Genomic DNA, 18,566 nt, shown 5'->3' with positions numbered 1-18,566 from the left:
TTTTTTAGAGCACGACGAGCATAGCGAGGAGTGCTATAAAGCAAACAAGTGTGACAAAGTGGCTTATAAAACGAGTGTAATACAATATTTTTTCTATTTTGCCCCTATTTTAAATTTTAAATTAAAAAAAGTTAAAAACAATGCAAGGAAAATTATATTTGGCAAATATAAAGGGTTGGTAACATTTTTCGCACAAAAACATTTTCACTCACTCTTTCGATTCAATTGACGATTATTCCATGAGCGAAATCTCGAATTACGGGTTAGAAAAATGTAGAAAAAAATAGCCCATTAAAAAAGATCTATATGTAAAAAATATTTATTTTAAAGAGTACTATTTGTGATTAAATTTATTACGTGGACTTCCATAACACCCGGTATAACAGATGTTTACCAAGAATTAAAAAAAAATTATATAAATGGAGGTTCTTATTTTTTTAAATACTCATTCGCCTTCATTGATTTAATAAATAATTATATTTTACACCTCAAAATCGTAAACCTATTTGTCTAATCACTCTAATCTAATGTCCATAAGTTGCAGCAAGTCAAGATGATGATGAAAAATTCGGTGTAATTTTACTTGTTGAGCCGAAATGTTTTAATAAAAGAATATGAAGCAGCGTGATGAATAATACAGGCGACAACACCACGTTATCCCTATGACACAATAAACTAGTTATTGTCTATGAACATTTTGTGACCGTTCATATCTCACATCGTTAATGTTTTATCTACACTCTTTGCAGCCTTTCTCGGACATTGTTGCGATTGATATTTGCGACATTCACCAAAAAATAAAACTATGTTAAAGAAAAACTAGACAATGACTTCCATAATTATGCTCTCGCGTGGTGCAACTGATTTAATCTCTCGTTTCTTTGTAAAACCAACATGTAATTAATGCAAAAAAAGTATTCATTTTACATTTCTCTTTGTTCGTTTCCCACTGTACATTTAATGAGCCACTGCTGCAGTGCATCATAATTTCATAATAATCCCCCAACAGTTTGGAATCATTAATACACATATTTATCAGTACAACATACAGGTAAACATCAAGTAAAGTATTTACTGTAAAATTGTTGTTATAAGACAAGTTTATTTTCCATAACTAGCAGGAAAGTATCCGAGCGGAAAAGCTTTTGTAATTCAGGCTTTTTGGATATTTTGCTAATGAATATTGATTTTGGATTAATTTACATAAAATAAATAGAGGTTGGTGAATGAAATCCCTGTTTGTAAAATTCCGTCAAAGATTTTAAATCTGATTCAAAAACCTACACTTCAAACAAAAACATACATTTCAAAAATCCTTTCTGAACGATACATTGAAGAACATTTTTTTAAATGGTAAAATCTGTGACATAAATGAATTTTTATGTTTCATAAAACGCAACTACTTGTAACAAATGTTGGCAATAAATTATTATTTTATATCTCCTAAACTTATTTGCGTTATAGGATAAAATGGTGGTTATTAAGTATGGCCGCACACGTATTTACAGCGTCAGAACTTTTACAAAAAGAAAAACACTTCCTATTATCTTGAATATTTGTAAAAATATGAGAATTGTAAAATGATCTTTAGATAAATAAATCTGTAAATAATAAATCTACTCCTTTCGACTCTCTTGTCCAATTAAGGCAGCTTTAAGCTATAAATTTCGAAAGTTACAGGAAGAATGTATCAAATCTGCGTAAAGGACTGTAACAGTTGAAAGCATCGATTTATAAAACCCTTGTTTGTGCTTATTAAATATTTAACCCCTTCCCTTTTGTACGTCTTCGTGGCTTAATTCGTTTAATGTATTGGGATGTTCACGAATGTTTTTGGATGACTGGGAACAATACTATACAATCTTTAATTGCAAAAGTTCAAAGGTGGCTTTTAAGGAATTGGTCTAGAGTTTAATTTCGTCCTTTTTAATTGGAACTTTCCCCTCTAAGTAAATGTTTGTTTAAAATTTCTGTAAAGTTCCGATCGATGTCGGAAAATTGTTCCGACTATAATTTGATCCGGTCGAGAGAATGCGTTATTGCGGATTTTTCTTCGTCTTTTACAATTAATATATGCAGTTGGAAAAAGTTTTTAGAAAAGTGGACCTTTACATTGGATAACATTCTTAAGAAACTTTTCCCTTGATCCTTTATTTACAGGTTGCTATTACTTTTCGCTGTTTCCGATATTGAAATTCTTTGCAGTGTGTCACCTTTAAGATTGATTTAGAACATCACACTGACTATAGTAAATTTCCATTAAAATCACTAGTAGGTTTTACGTATAAAATGAAATATAATGATGTGATTATTTTAACTGTGGATTTACAAGCACATTCAAAGCATAGCTCATTTATGCGAACATTATATACTACAAATATAAACTATAAACTACTAATTAACACTCAACCAGTTCAGTCGGCACTAATTTGAGTAACTACATTAATGAGTCAATCTGCAGTGGTCTCTAAAAGTTCATTTAGAATGATCATGGCACAACAATTAATTTTACCGCTACGTTTGTCAGAGAACTGAGAAACTGTGTTAAAATTTGAAATTATTTTAAAAAATCGACAGAAATCGAAATTAATTATACCCAGCTAACTGGTTATTTTGTATTCGTTTCATTTTCAAAATAAACTTAACACTCAGAATTTATCAGAGAAATAAGAAGTAAGTAAATGGTTAAATTTTGTCCCAAAAAGTCAAGAACATTTATTGTTTTGTGTATTTTGATCGCTGAAAGATATTGACTTACCGAGGAAAATAACTAAAAGAATTTTGTTACAATTACAACTTTTGAAGAACATCTCCAAGGATGCTACAAAGAATTGATAACTCTACAGAATGTACTTCTTTCACACAGCTTCTTCAACTTTGACCTTTTTATTTATATATCTTAGGTTAAACATGGGTGCGGAAAAATAAAGCTCAGGAAACAACAAATTAGGGTATTTTATATTTAACCATAAACTAAATCTTTTAGATGTATAAAAATCTTTTATCAGTGGAATCGCTTTTGAATTATTTTGCTGACTTGTGCAATTTGCCATTTAGGATCAAATAAATTGTTTCCTTTTACGTTTACCATTTTGGTCTCTGTAATGTAAACGTCTTTTTCTTCTGGCAGGATGAATGTTACAACCTGAACTAAAAATAAAACAAAAATCATTACGTCAGTGTGTATGTATCATGCGTATCATTTGTTTATGTTTAATCGGCACATAATTGAACATGTTTGTCTTCAATAAAGGGTGCCCTTAGATATTTGCTTCGAGAATGGGAATCGCTAGTTATTCTGTTTTTAATGTGAAACATTGCAAAGAAACAAAATAAAGAGGAAGATGTTTTGTTTATAAATTGTAGGTTAGCTGTCACCACGTTTTTTTTAAGTTTTTGAAGAAAGAAAATTCTTTTTAATTTCTCTTGTATTATAATTACGTATTAACACTTTTCCATGGATAATTCGTATTTTTCATATTTCTTTAGAGTGTGAAATTGTAATGCATCAACTCGTAAAAGTTTATGACCACACTGTCCCCATATCATGACACATCTGTGATGTTAAAAGGTTATTGATTAATGTATCGATGACATGGAACACTGTATTTACATAGTAATGTATTACCCAGATGACCTTATGCTGCCAGTGTACAATATTAGAATAAATAATGTAAAATAACTGGTTAAATTTTTGGTTTAAATTTAGATCTGCGGAGCAAGTGCGCGAAGAATGTTTCCACAGTATTGTCAATAAAATTAATTTTCATAAAAATGTTTGGAACATTCTATTAGAACTTGATGTCCTATCAATTACATAAAATGCTGGAAGTTCGAGTTGAAAGGGGTAGAGATAATTGGCCTTCGAGGCGGCCGTTTATCCTTTAGGGAAATTTCTAATCGAATTGCCTAAACGAAGCAACAATGTTAAATCTACGTGGAACGATGAAGGCATCCAGACACATTAAATAATGTCAGCTTGAAGCAGGTCTCGTACAAAAAGTCAACTATGTAGTTAGTGTAATTTGGTAAATAACACGATCTTCTAATTTATTGAATACTTACATTTAGGTAATCAATCATTAGCGTTTAAGATATTTTAGAATTTTCAAGTGAATTGTAGATTGTTAAATTTTGTTGTGAAACTTCTATGCATTATTTTTCGTTTTAAGCTTTATTATTGAATTTTACGTTAAGCTGATGTAGTAAGCCGATGTATATGGAGATTTCTGTATGCCATTAATTAATTGCTTAAACCGTAATCAATGGTGGAGTAAACGAGACAACCGCCGAGTACCTGGGGAACGATGTAGAATACCTAATACCAGGATTTCGTGTCAATAACATCGCAAAATACATACACACACACACACACACACACGTACATTATTAAATGATTTAATGATTGATGTATTAAAGTATATTTTTCAGTTTTATACAGGATGTCCCAAAATTTGTGGAACAGTTTAGCACTACGTTATTAAGTAGTCATAAAATACCAGGAAAATGTTTTTAAAAAAATCTATCTTCTTTTTCGTAAAAGATATGGACCTTTTTGTTACACTAAATGTGGAAACATTTAAATCACTCCTTGAAAATGGTGGAAATAATGAAGTATGTATGTAAATATTTAAAATTTAAAATAAATGAGGTCAAAGTTGCACCTTTTGAGCTATATCTTCAAATCTAAAAGATAATTAATTAAATCTGTACAGTTAAATGTACGTATTGTGATTTGAAAGATACTAAATTTTATGTGGCGATTAGTCGACTGCGCTGTATCTTTTTGTATGTTTAAGAAAATTGGGACAGTTTAGTTTTGCTTGAGTGCCACATAAATCTGTCTTTTTTAATAAAAATATACGACAACATCACGTTATCTCAATTCGAGTGGAAAACACATTCAACTGGCGCACTCTTTGCTTAAGATCTCAGCTCGCACATTTAGCAAACTAAGTAAGAACCTTTTTACAAATATGTGATACATTCAAATTTATTTCACGATTCGACAAAGAAAATCTTGAAATTCTCGTAAATCAGGGCATGTTTTTAAACATGTTACATTATTCTCATTTTCTGGTAAATTTAAATCCTACTAAAAATCCCCGTTCAAAGAATATTTTTTACGTTCAAATACAAGTGTTATCGTCAGAATTCCAGTTAAACAGTCGTCTAAGAAATCAGAATCCTTGCTTTCATATATCCGTCGAATTTAAATATCAAAGGAAGTTTTATGCTGATTTATAACTTTTCAAATATTCGAAAAAGATTCATTTCACAAACACGCACGATTTTTTCCACGGAACTTTTCTAATTCGGATTTTGCAAGCTTTTAAAAATTTAATTGTGGAAACTTTTTCCATAAAATTCAATTAAAAATATCGACGCCTGTAATTCCGTTATGATTTTTGATTTCGCGCACACTAATTGAAAAGTTGCATCTCAAATAACCATTCTGCCATAAAAAGACTCATATAGACATTCAAAACGTGATCGCTCTAACAACAAATAGCAAAACAACGTACACTGAATATACAGCGAAATTTTTGTTCATTTAAAAGTATTATGTAAACAATAATTATTATTGTAATTACACTTAAAAAAAAATTGCAAAACATATATACACTAAGAGGCATTGGTGTCCAAATTATATGAAAGTAAAATAAATGAAAATAAAATAAAATATTAAGACATTGAGAGTCGTTTAAAATTTGTCCCGGCGCATCCACCATTATAGTTAATGAGTTTTAACTCCACTGAGGAGATTGTGATGTACAACTTTCTTTAATGTATTTGTCATAAACAATCTATAAAATACATCAAATAAATGTTCGAAGTAGCAGCAAGTCTGATAAGATTTTACCATTTCCATTTGTATATTTCGTAATTAATACCAGAGAAACATATTATTTGTCCCATTAATTTATCTGCTAGAACTGTAGAAATAAAAGAAACTGATCCTTTTGTGCCTTCTTTGGTTTCGAGAGTTATCAGTTCGTATCAAATAATCTCCGTTAACATGTGGATACAGACCAGAGAAGACTCTTCACTCAATTTCCAGTGAAATTAAAGAAGTTTGAGCAAATTTATTCTGTTTGCAGAGGGCGAGAAGATGACAACGGCAATAGCGATGACCTCTCTTTTATCAGAAGACGTCTCATACCAGGTAAGGTCACGGCCTACAGACGTCGCGCATTTATGGTCCAACGTACCGAGTACGACGACTGCTATCGCCACTCATCCCACAACAACGACAACTTCGACAACAGCCGCCCCTGCGACAACCATCGCCACCGAACCTGTTCGCCACAGTTTGGGACGTGGTTTTCCAGTGCCACATTATCACTTGCCAGACTCCCGCTGGGGACCTTTTTTTGAAGAAGGGACAGAACCCCACAATATTACTGCAAGGGTTGGGTCGACTGTAATGATCGACTGTCGCATCGGATTGCTCCAAAATAAAACAGTAAGACAATCATACTCTTCACGTCTTAACAAACAAAAGTCAGGTTCATTTCAACTTGCCAGTTAACTACTTTTCTGCTAAAAAAGAATGTTCATTGTTACAAAGAACGTAATGAACAATACAAGCAAACAATCAACCTACAGAAAATCAGTCAAAACTATCAGTTCCAGTTGCTTTAATATATGTATGTATTAATAAAAAGATAAATTGCATAATCATTCTATAGGGTGTTTTTTTAAATTTCACCTCGTAGTAGCCGTTCAAGAGTCGATTGTGAACGCACCACTCGTGTAAAACGTAAGATTTAAACAGCTGATCCGTGATTCGTAACTTGTATAGTGCGTTCACAATTGACTCTTCAACGCCTACTATGAGGTGAAATTTAAAAATACACCCGATGTAATGATATAAATAAGCACCTTCCTGAAACAAAAAATAAAAAATGAGCTTAAGTTTGATGTTTGGTAATTTAGTTTTTAATCGCTCTAATCTGTATGTATTTAAGAACAAAAAAGACATATTTTAGTGCTTTGAACAAACTATGAAAAATCTGATACCTATCCAAACAAAGGAAATGTTAATAAATTTGCCCGGCGCATCCACCATTTTACGATATAACTAAGAAAATATTTACAATAGTATAAGAAGTGGATTTTATGCAACTTATTCTCTATATTATCCATTAAAGAGTTTGAAAAATATAGTTGTCGAATCTGACACAACTCTCGAAAAACAACCAATTTAATTTAAACTTTTCCTGCCGCCTTCACCATTTGCTCAATTCAATTTACTTAAACAACGTGAACAAAATTAATTTTTATCATTTTAGTGTAATTTAATTATTGTTGCTTATTTTAAACATAGTTGTTTGTCAAGAAAAGTGCAATGGAAACATTTTGTCTCGAGCTACCCAAGGAACAACGGTTCATAACAATTCCAACAAAAAACAACTAAAACCGAATATGTTATTAAAAAGAGAGTTTTTCGGGTTCGTTTCCTGAGATACATAACGTGTAAAGTGGTATATAACTAAATATATGTATAAACTTTTGAATTTATATACCTAACTTGACATCTGTCAAAGATACCCTCAAAATTTAGAATTAACTAATGTTTCTTTAAGACTTTGCGCAAACGAATACGAAAAACGTTATTCAATATTAGGCCTGTTTTGCAACACTCGGTTACCGCCTCGTGCTTCAAATTTTGGCCTCATACCTGAAAAATAATCTGACAGCGCTACTCATATGAAAATAACTATTTTATATTTCCCACAGTTTCTATTTTCAATTGTCTGGCTTTACATCAATCTCTAATCACTTTTCTATCGTAGCATTTGATTTTGTGATTGTTAGGCCACCAAAAACTAGCTCTCCTTTCGGTTTAGCGTATTAAATCAGCGAAAAAACGTTGAATTTATCCTTTTCTCTGAAATTCAGGGCTCAGCTACTTCTACTTCTGTCTGTCCGACTAGTTTGATTGGTTTTTTATTGGTTGTTCTAACCCAATTCTAACGACAGTTTCGATGGAGCACGCATAGCAAGAAAGTAATTTAATAAAACAAAATGCCGTTCGAGTTATACCACTAAAATATTTTTAAGGTATTATATTATTTAATTATTAATTTAAATTGAACAGATCACTTTGCAATTAAATAACACTACCAAAAATAATAATTTCGATTTATCTGCATTCTAAATTCTTAAAAACGAATTTTTTTCACAAACAGATAAATTAAGAGACGTGCGTCACACGTTGACTTACAGAATTGGCACTGGTAATTATAAATTTAGTTTACAAAGTAAATAAGACATTTAGCATCCTTTCACCGAATAGATGAATATAACATTAAATGTTTTCTTAACAGAATATTTTAATTGCAGAAGTATAAAAAAATTACTGAAGTGAACTTGACTTTGGAGTTGTATCATTTAGCTGTTCAGCAGTCGTTAAATAAACTTTACGTTAACTTCATTCCTGAAGCCACGACCATTATTACATATTTCTTGTTTGTTCTCTACAAAAAAAAGTTCAAATGAAGAAAGATCTCAGCGAGTTACGGGTGAAGTTCAAAGCAAATATCACAGAATGCTAGGACCATCTTACATCTAGTACTCCTCGTATATCTAATACTCCCTAGATAACTTACTTTTGTATCGTTTGAAGTAAAATCAAGTTTTCACAATTTATAATTTTTAGCTTTATTTATATCTTTCTCAAAGTGTATTTTCTGTTCTTTGTTCTCAACAAGATTATCCTTCCTACTGTGGGTTAGATTTTATCAGTTCGAAGCATTTTTGTTTGTTTTTGTAGTTCCACTGTGTATACACAGGTAAGTCTTTTAGTACATTTGTCCAATTCAACTACTCAGTATGAATTTTATGCCACCTAATCTAAATTGATGAAATACATCTGGAAAATACAATTTGGTGAATATGTGGCGTCCACCACCAACAATTTACCACAAACCAGAAAAAACTTAACAAATTTTGGTTTGAGGTCTGTACGTTGTACCACAGCGCTCAAAACACTGCCACGGCAACTCGCTACGCAGCTGCGTGCGTCATGCGTAAATCAACAATCTTTTGTTTACTAGCAACGCATGTACGTGAAGTCGTTTGTAAATCCGAATGAGGGCTTACGCGCCGAAATTTATCCAGGCTCGGATTGTTAATTTCTAGGGCCCGGACCTGCCACATTTTCTCAAAAATTTTACGAAATCTTTTACAATACTGTCAAGATAAAACTGCTAATTCACCATAACGCGATTGATTCCGTTATTTTATATTTTTCAATCAAATTTACTAAACACTGGTTAAATTTTGTCATTAGCGCTGTCAAGAAAAGTAAACAGTGTTTCCGATCGAGCGTGTCGCTGTTTTCACTACTTCTGGTATCTAAAATTTGAAAGTTTTATAGCGTAGGTTTCACGATATTGAAAAAAAAAAATTCACCCCTTTTGGGAACCATAATTCCCTCAGGAACGGATTTAGAGCATATGTTAGTAGGAACATTTTTATCACATTTTATGTGCCAAATTCACCCTCAATTTTTTTGCCCTGCTATACGCTGAATGTTATGAACACGTTTGCAACAGTACATATAGATAGATATCGCTGTACGCAAATAAAAGAAAATAAGTTTTCAACTACAGCGCTATTACCTTAAGCGACATTTCTCACATGTCCAAAAGCAATTTCACACCTACCATTAAAAGTGTAACAATTCTGCAAATGATTATTATCGATCGTGCACCACACATGATTGCCGTTTAGCAATATGTCAAGGTTCATAAAATTGGTTTATTAGCATAATACTGTTTTGGCGAAGCTACCTACCTTAGTGGGCTGCTAATTTTCATTAAGTCAGTTTTAAACTCGATTTGCGCTTTTATTACTTAATTTGGGGTACATATTCATGAGTTTAAATCTTGATTAACTTTCGATCGGTGTTACTAAATAGAAATTGGTTATTTAAAAAACTTATCAGACTTGGGTTTTAAATGGTAATTAAAACGATTCGGTGTGATCACCACAATAAAACAAAGATATAAATTGGGGCGCCATATTTTAGCTTGACCACAGATGGGGTTTGTATTTTTGGATAAAAAATTAAAACCTGAATTATTCACGTCGATGACCGAAGATGCTAATGATGTTGAAATTGGTGTTCGGTTTGTTAATATTTTTTAGATGAATATAAACAACACCCTTCTTCGCGTCGCTTGTTTAATTTGCATTTTTTTATTTTGGTAAGAGGCTAACAAAAGTGTTAATTAAGGCATAAAAAATTAAAATAACACCCAATCTCGAGTTGCCTGTTTTCATCACAGAATGCTTTCAAATGGAATGTAGTTCGAATTGTGTTTCAAATTACTGACAAAACGAAAATGTGCGAGTTTTATGCGGAACAATGATAACGACGCCACCTGAATCTAATACGTCAAAACACACATAACAAGTCACAAAGAGACATTACCTTGGTATAATTCGTTTTGTGCGCAATTTACCGTCTAGCTAATTTTAGGGAAGAAGCTACATTTATCCTGCTGAGCCACATTTTACCTGATACTAAATAATGACTAAAATTACCTTTAATTTAAAGGATCTCCCTAACTACCAGTAAGAGTACCCACTTTAGGACAAGAAACCTACAACCCTTGGCTTTTCTGAAAATGTCACAAACCACGACCCGTTCAATTTCTTGCCACCGAAACAATACTGATAATACGTAAATTTCAAATATATCATCATTCAAAGTAATACAAATCAAATTTGAAAATGGAAAACGAAGCACTACTAGTGTTCGTCTAGTTTCTGAGCCTTCTCTTTCTTCTGTACTAATTTCTTTTATTTTACACTGTGATCTCTCGAAACAAATAATTTTTTGTTTGTCTTAATTACGGGTGACAAAAATACAGTTCAGTCTGTTCCGGTGTCACACCTAGCTGGTGGAAAATTTATCAAGGTGTTTTTAAAATTATTGATTTTGAAACTTGTTTGTTGTGGAGTTAATATCAGTATAATGGCATTCATTAAAAGCGAAGCTGTACAAGGCAACGATTGTATTCTGTTTACTTTCTTTCATAGTCACGTTCTAGCGATTAGAAGGTATGGCAAGGAAAAAATAAACGAGCATGTACGTGGTTATTGTGTCACACCGAAAGCTTTTAGTAAATGATGCAAAATCGGAACTTCCAAGGAAAAATATTTCAGAATCACTGATATTTATCCGCCCTTAAAATATTTTTTAAGCTCAGCCAAAAAAAAAAACCCGGGAGGTCGGTTTTATATTTCTTCTAATTAGAAACCTAACGGTGAATTTATAATGAAAATTACTTTTAATGAGATAATTTACCTTAACTTATTCTACAAAATTTCGAACGCAATCATTTCCATTCTAAACAGATTTGCATAAATTGGTGGAGATGTTCGTTGTATTAAATTAAATAGCAATTAAGTATTATCAAATACCACGTTTTCGTACAGATCGCGATAGTATGTGCTAAACAGCCAAACATATTTTGTGTTTTTTCAAAAGTAATGCCTATTCATCTTCCGCTTACTAATGAAACTTTTAAATTTATCTCCTCCGGTTTGTTTTAACGATAACAGTGTTTTTAGATAAGAATCTATAATTTCCTTTAAGGGTCCTAGTCTGTGGCAACTGCGTAAACGGATAACTTCCTCGACGGCCTAAAAATTATCTTTAAAATTTAAATTAAAGATTGCGCCGGGATTAATTTTTCAGCGCTGAATCTACGTATGCAACCAACACTACCACCATCGATTATAAGGGTTTTAACTTTTAGGTGAAAAGAGAAAGGCTTGACGCACCCTCCGCAAATAAATAATATAGCAGTATTTTACAGGAAAATCCTTGGATGAGATTTAGCGCTTTATAAAAAATTGATGATAACTACGTTACGTTGTGTGTTTGCAAATTCCTGCCACTTATCTGAATTTGGATAATTATCTGAACACCTACAATTTTTATAAGTTTCACTTAAAATCGTACTTTCTTAAACACAATTGTCAATATTATTATTACTCATCCAGCTACCAAAAAAATTATAATTAATTGAAGTTGTTTTTGGGATTGTTTTCATAATTCGAGATGTTATATTAACAGTGAGTGAGCAAAATTTAGATCTAAATTTATTGTACCAAAACAGGGGTGCGAAATCTTTCAAACATCAACTATCAAAAGGAATTAACCGAAAAAAAAAGGAAAACATTTCCAGGAGAGTTACCAAATATGTGAAAGGAAGTGGAAAGAGAACAACATTGTTCATTCATTATCTCATAATTTCTCTGTAGGAGTAGAATGAAAATTAAACTCAGATTACAAGTTCTGCAGGCCTCGTAAACAAACAACATTATTTTCGGTTTGGAATATGACGAGAATTTGAGGAATATCTACTGTATTATTAATTCGTATTATTATGCGAGTCCACAAACTTTTTTCTGAACTTCTAATTTTGCTACAGTTTTATTTTGGTTTTATTTAGCGAAATTATTTGGTTAGCCTAGCAATTCGACAAATTATTCAAGATAAAATGAGGGTTGCAAAAGTAATTTCCAGGATGATTTTCTATGTGAGTGTGACCGGCTCTTAATATTTACATAACTTAATGTAATCATGTAAATACATGTAAATTACGAAACATTTTCCGGGATCGCGTATTAAGACAACCCGCGAATGTGCGTTAAGGATGAACTGGAGTAACATTGAAAAATTGCGAAAATTGCTCAAAATTGGTGCAATAGTCCTTCTATCCATGCTAAAATACTGTGCCAAATTTAAAATAATTTGATTGAGGAATTTTGAAGTTATTACCTTTTAAAATTTCGGGATATTTTACACATGAGAAATCGATCAATGCTCGTATATAAATTGATAAAAAACATATTTCAAAATGGCCAATTTTTCTTAAATACATCAAGTATCGATATCGTAGAATTTTCTAATGAATTTACAAAAAAAATTGGTCGAGGATTTTCCATGTAATCGCTAATTATATGTGGAAAAACACGGTTTTTGAGGTTATGTACCTATTTTAATTTCAATAAAAAGTGAACAAAATGCACATAGTTGACGTCGGTATGCAATATTACACTCATATCGCACGTTTTACTACAGTTACGTTAAGAACTTTAACAGAAATGCAATGAAAATTGAATTCAGTGTGTTTCTGTTTACTTTTACGTACAGTCTTAGTCAAAAGATTGTAAAATCATAGGTAAGTATGTAATTATCTAAATATCAAGAAAATCAACACAAAATTTACTTGCAACTGATTACAATTTGTTTCCAAAAATTAAAAACTTTTTTTCAAATATTGATTCCTCGTAATAAACGTTATAATAATTCCGCAACTTTTTATTGAGATTGTTACTCCAGTTCATCCTTAATAGTTATTTTCATATGAGTAGCGCTGTGAGATCACTTTTCAGGTATGAGGCCAAATTTGAAGCACGAGGCGTTAGCCAAGTGCTGCAAAACAGGCCGAATACTTGAAAACTGACAGCGCACGAATATTGAATAACGTTTTTCGTGTTCGTTTGGGCAAAGTCTTAAAAAACATTAGTTTATTGTAAATTTTGAGGTTATCTGTGACAGATGTCAAGTTAGGTATATAACCGGGAAAGTTTATATACATATTTAGTTATATTCCACTTTCTCGGTTATGTATCTCTGGAAACGAACATGAAAAAATATTTTACAGTGGTGGTGAAAGCGCATTGATCAATAAGCAATGTACAAATTGGGACACAAAATTAGGACTAAAATATGGTTATCATTTTAATACCAATTTGCGTATTAAGGAAAGTTGTCCTGGTGGTCCTGAAGGGTCGAGCTGACCGTTAACTTTCATTAAACCACCTGCATCGAGTTAAACAGGATTTAATTTTAAACTAAGCTTAAACCTAAAATCCAAATTGTTAGTTCGTACAAGTTAAACGACAACGATTTTGTGCACCGTCATTTTGCAGGTCGCCACGATTTTGTTGGTGGTGGGAAGAAAAATTCTGGAGCTGGCGTAAATTCGCGACTTTACCGACGAAAACAAAGCAGTTGATCTCATCTTAGATTTTCATTAGGAATGAAAAAGAGAATAGCGGAAATACAATATGAAAGAGTACGGGGAGAAATAAGCTAATCAGATATGAATGTTCGTAAATGCCCCCAAGATTACCGTTATCCATTACAGAGGAGAAACGTTGGCTATTGTTAAGAAAATTATACATCTCTAAAAGCTTTCCGACCGATCATAAAGCATCATCTTCATTAAAATGTTTGCATTTAGAAAAGCAATTACGATACGGAGTGTGCGCTCCAGATTTCGGCCGAATCCAAAATAATAGGTGATCTTTAAGTACGAAATTACAATAAGTAACGCCGGAATAATATGGGGGTTATAGGAAAAAATACGACAGCAATCTCGCTAAGGTTTATTGCACATTTGCGTATCATAAAATGAATGCCGAATGTAAAGATCATCCGTGGTTTCAGAGAACGGCATTCTCTTCAGTTGCTTTTCGCATTATACGAATCTAATTTACAAGCAAAGCACGTCCTGCATCCATAATTCCATATCTTCGGCGTCAAGCAATGTCCTAGTCAGCAGCATCGTCTTCACAGTTCTCTTTGCGATAGGCTGATTAAAACCGAACCTTTGGAAGATTCGGAGAAAATTTTAATAATTGCCAAGTTAGTTGTGCTAATTTGCATAATTATTGCAACTCGAAAGTAACTATGCAAAACGAGCGAAATGGAAATTGCTACCTACTTCGTTTAATGACTAACGGCGTCGCAAGATGACATATTAAAACATCTTTAACAAATGCATCAGACCATTATTACACATCTATTAAATATATTAAATTAGACGGTAGTAGAGTAAGTGCCACGTTTATATTATTCTTTGAGAACTACAATTGGAACTAATACGGAAACTGACGTAAAAACATAATATTAGTTGATTGTTAACACACATTCACTAATAATGCACCGGAGATGTGTTGCAACTAGTTCCGATGAATTTTTAATGAAAAATACAAATGCTGTTTATCATAAGCTTTCAGGAACTGCTACATTTGTTACCGTGGTTACGCGTTACGAGCCTTGGCAGCCCTTTTCTCATTTATCTTCTTTGTTTTTTTCAACATCTACTGGAAGCATTTAAAAACTTGCGAATCATTTTTGCTCAAAATTACTTTATAATGATTATGATAATATATTGCCACGAAACATTAAGAAAATATCTAACCCACACCTCAATTGAAAAATTTCGAAAGGCCTAATATTTCAGGGAACGAATGTCATTAACGAATCGTGGAAACGTAAATTTAAATCTCAATAAAATAAGTCTATCGATTTTGGTGGCTTTATTTAACTCATTGTCAGACTTAATTTCTTGTGCAAAATTTCAATCGCTTGTTGAGATTTATTGTACTATTACACTTTGCAATTTTTGTGCTATCACTTCCATACTAATACCTCCATACTAAAAGCATCTAAATCTGGATGACAAACTGTTGGAAAGCCATTAGGTCTCATTCTGTGTGATCTTTCTTTTACTACATACTTACATTTTATTCTAAGAGCGTTAGATGTTGATTTATGAAACCTTTTTTTAACAAATTAAATGCCACAGATCAAGGCGTCTGCTGTAGGAAACTGTAACCATCTATGGATTATGACAATTACAGTCTGCAAGTACTAAATTCCTACGAAAGTGGAAATTCCACAGTGCTGTTAGTTTTTCCAATTTTTTTTTACGGGATATAAACACCTGTGTTATATTAAAAAAATATATATTTTTAGGCACCCTTAATGAAAACAGTTATTTTACGTACTCACATGCGGCCAAAAAGTAACTCTTTTTCGGACCCTGACTGTGGCGCCATCTGTTGGTCTCTTTAGTAAGTTAACAACGAAACCGTCAAAACCGATAATTGTCCTGTCACCGTAAATTATGTAAATAAGTTAGTGTATTGCAAAAAGTAAATTTTTAGTTTTGTTGGCAAACTGATAATAAATACAATAAAAATGGAATTTTGGCATTTTCTCGTTTTTTCTGGCTAGACAGCCTCAGGTCATCTTCCTACATCGTTTTCCACCACTCAATCCTTGTGCAAATGAATTTTCCTTGCCTTTAGTTATACTAAGACATTGGCACGACCTTGACGTGACCTTGAAACACAACAAAGGCATTTGCACAAGGTTTGAATGGTGGAAAACGATCTAGGAGGACGCCCTGAAGCTGTCTAGCCAGAAAAAACGCGAAAATTCCAGAAGTAGCAAATTGTTAATATGTACATACTAATAAATTTATCTAGGTATTTAAAAAAAGGTAGATACAAAATAAATTTTTAATTTTTCCAATGATGTTTTTTGCTTTTTAGTTCGTGGGTTCGCCTAAAAAATGTACCTAATGTGCACTTTTGCCAAAAAGTGTCTTTTGTCCTCACCTGTTTCCAAACCTCGGCTGCGCCCCGGCCAGAAAACTCAGACTCGGACGAAAAAGATGCACTTTTTGGCCTTGATACACAAATAATTAATCTACGCGTTTACATAAATATAAAGCTCTAAATAATCTAATTTGACATTATTTCATTGAGTAATTAAAAAAAATATATATTTTTTTTAAATCAATTTTTGTGTGGAAGTACTATTCCAACATTATTCAAGCTACCTTTAGGTGCAGTTCCATTTTACAAAACTTCGGTATTCCAATATATATTTTTTTTTTATTAAAAATTGAAATAAAATTTGACACTGATGGAACGGATATGGAATTGATTATTATTAGCGTGGCGTCTTCCATTTTTAGATATTTGTGTTTCTCACTTGAGTTTAATTTAACGCCTGAATGCCACTATCCAACTTTGACAAGTTGGATAATGTAATTAAACACAATCGATGGGTTCATTCACAAACTATCCGAATTTACAGGCCAGAAACTTATTCGTAAACGTATGATGGAAATACTAACAGCTTTAGATCCAATTTGATTTTACTGTGGACGAAGCACATTTATTTACTAGTTTTCAGTATCTTCCATTACTATTATTACTCTTTTTAATTAATACGTGTAACCGTTTATTTTGTAACAGTAATATCAAATTCTGCACGCAACTATATCGAGAGTAGGTGTGAAATTCAAGTGACACAACGTGTGGTTTGCTTATTATTAGGGTTCAGAATATTAATTAAATGAAATTATTTGTTTGATAGAGGTTTGAAACGTGTCGCCAGATGTTTGCCACCACAAACTTTCCACTCTCATTTACTTTAAAGTTAGAATTTGCCTAGAAACGGATGACGAATCAGACAACATTTTTCGTTTGATCGAAATTTATGTAGTATTATTACATTTTTTTTAATACTTGATCAGGAAACTTTAGACTTAACGCATTTAGAAAATCTCAACAAGCAATGCGTGGGATGCTCGAGTGTTTTACTGCATTTAATTGAAACGCGAATGTTGGTTTCGCATCTATTCATCTGGATTAAAGCTATCACCGTTATGCTGATATTTAATTGGAAAAATTAACGGGTAATACTGAATTTAACTCAGAGTAAAATCATGGAAGCCACGCTCAGTTGAAGTTGTTTTATTCATCTTCGAATATTTCAAATATCGCTTTAAAATTCACTGTTAGCTCAATACCACTTCCAATTATTTGGTGTACGGAACTCAAGCGGTGTATAAATTATCTGATCATCTTCCGACGATTGATTCGCTTCCTCACAGTGTACACTATTGCGTAAAATGACGACAGATACAAATCACAAATGCAGTTATACCGGTGCGATATCAAACGTGGTTTATGAGGCGCTGATGTTCTTTTAACGTTTTTTTCCACTTTATGGACTTTGATATACAAATACTATTTGATTCGTCCGTAAAATCGCGCTGTGAAGTCGTCGTTAATTACATTGTTAACGACAACCACTGCGGAGACATTTACGAACATAAACAGTAACTAGATATGTCTCGTTGTCAGTTTTAGAAAAATTTTACAGGACGTGTTTGCCCGATGTGAACGTAATTGAAATAAATGAGATGTAATGTCTCGGTAATTTATTGGCCAAATACGAGTACCACCCATTGCAAACGTAAACAACAGCAAGTTAAAAACAAAATTACATGCAATACTCTATCTACAACTAATCCCAATAAACTTTATAGAAATTAGAATGACAAATTTGCAGCCGAAAAACAAAAACAACCACGTATTTATTTCTTGATTTGTAAATATACGCCATGAATAGATCAACTGGCATGAAAATTAATCTTAAAAGAATTTTCTTAATATGTACTAATTGATCCGTATCACAAGTTTGAGTTCTAGTTCTTTATAATATCCATCATATAATAATAAGTTTGAAATAATAAATCAATTACGTCAAATGTGGTTTCCCAGTTAATTATTTATATTAATTTTATTAATACAGATTTATGATAACTCACTATAACATAACACGCCAACTTTAAAGTTGGAGAATATTTTGATAAACTGGCAATGATCGGCACCGCTAACAAGTTACTTTTCAGTTCCTTTTTTGTTTCTTAATAATTCTTATAAAC

The 18,566-nt window shown here is 32.3% G+C and overlaps 1 protein-coding gene across 1 annotated transcript in view; it reads left to right on the top strand.

Moving 5' to 3' along the window:
- Positions 1–18,566, top strand: part of LOC138140002 (uncharacterized) — a 168,409-nt gene that overhangs the window by 73,594 nt on the left and 76,249 nt on the right. The window contains exon 3 of the mRNA XM_069060651.1: positions 6,102–6,466. Coding sequence (XP_068916752.1) covers positions 6,102–6,466 — 365 coding nt within the window. The remainder of the gene's footprint in view (positions 1–6,101; positions 6,467–18,566) is intronic.

Source organism: Tenebrio molitor, chromosome X (genome assembly GCF_963966145.1).
Source record: "Tenebrio molitor chromosome X, icTenMoli1.1, whole genome shotgun sequence".
Taxonomy (NCBI): domain Eukaryota; kingdom Metazoa; phylum Arthropoda; class Insecta; order Coleoptera; family Tenebrionidae; genus Tenebrio; species Tenebrio molitor.
Note: the sequence above shows the minus strand (reverse complement) of the source record. Positions and strands in the feature narration are given on the sequence as shown.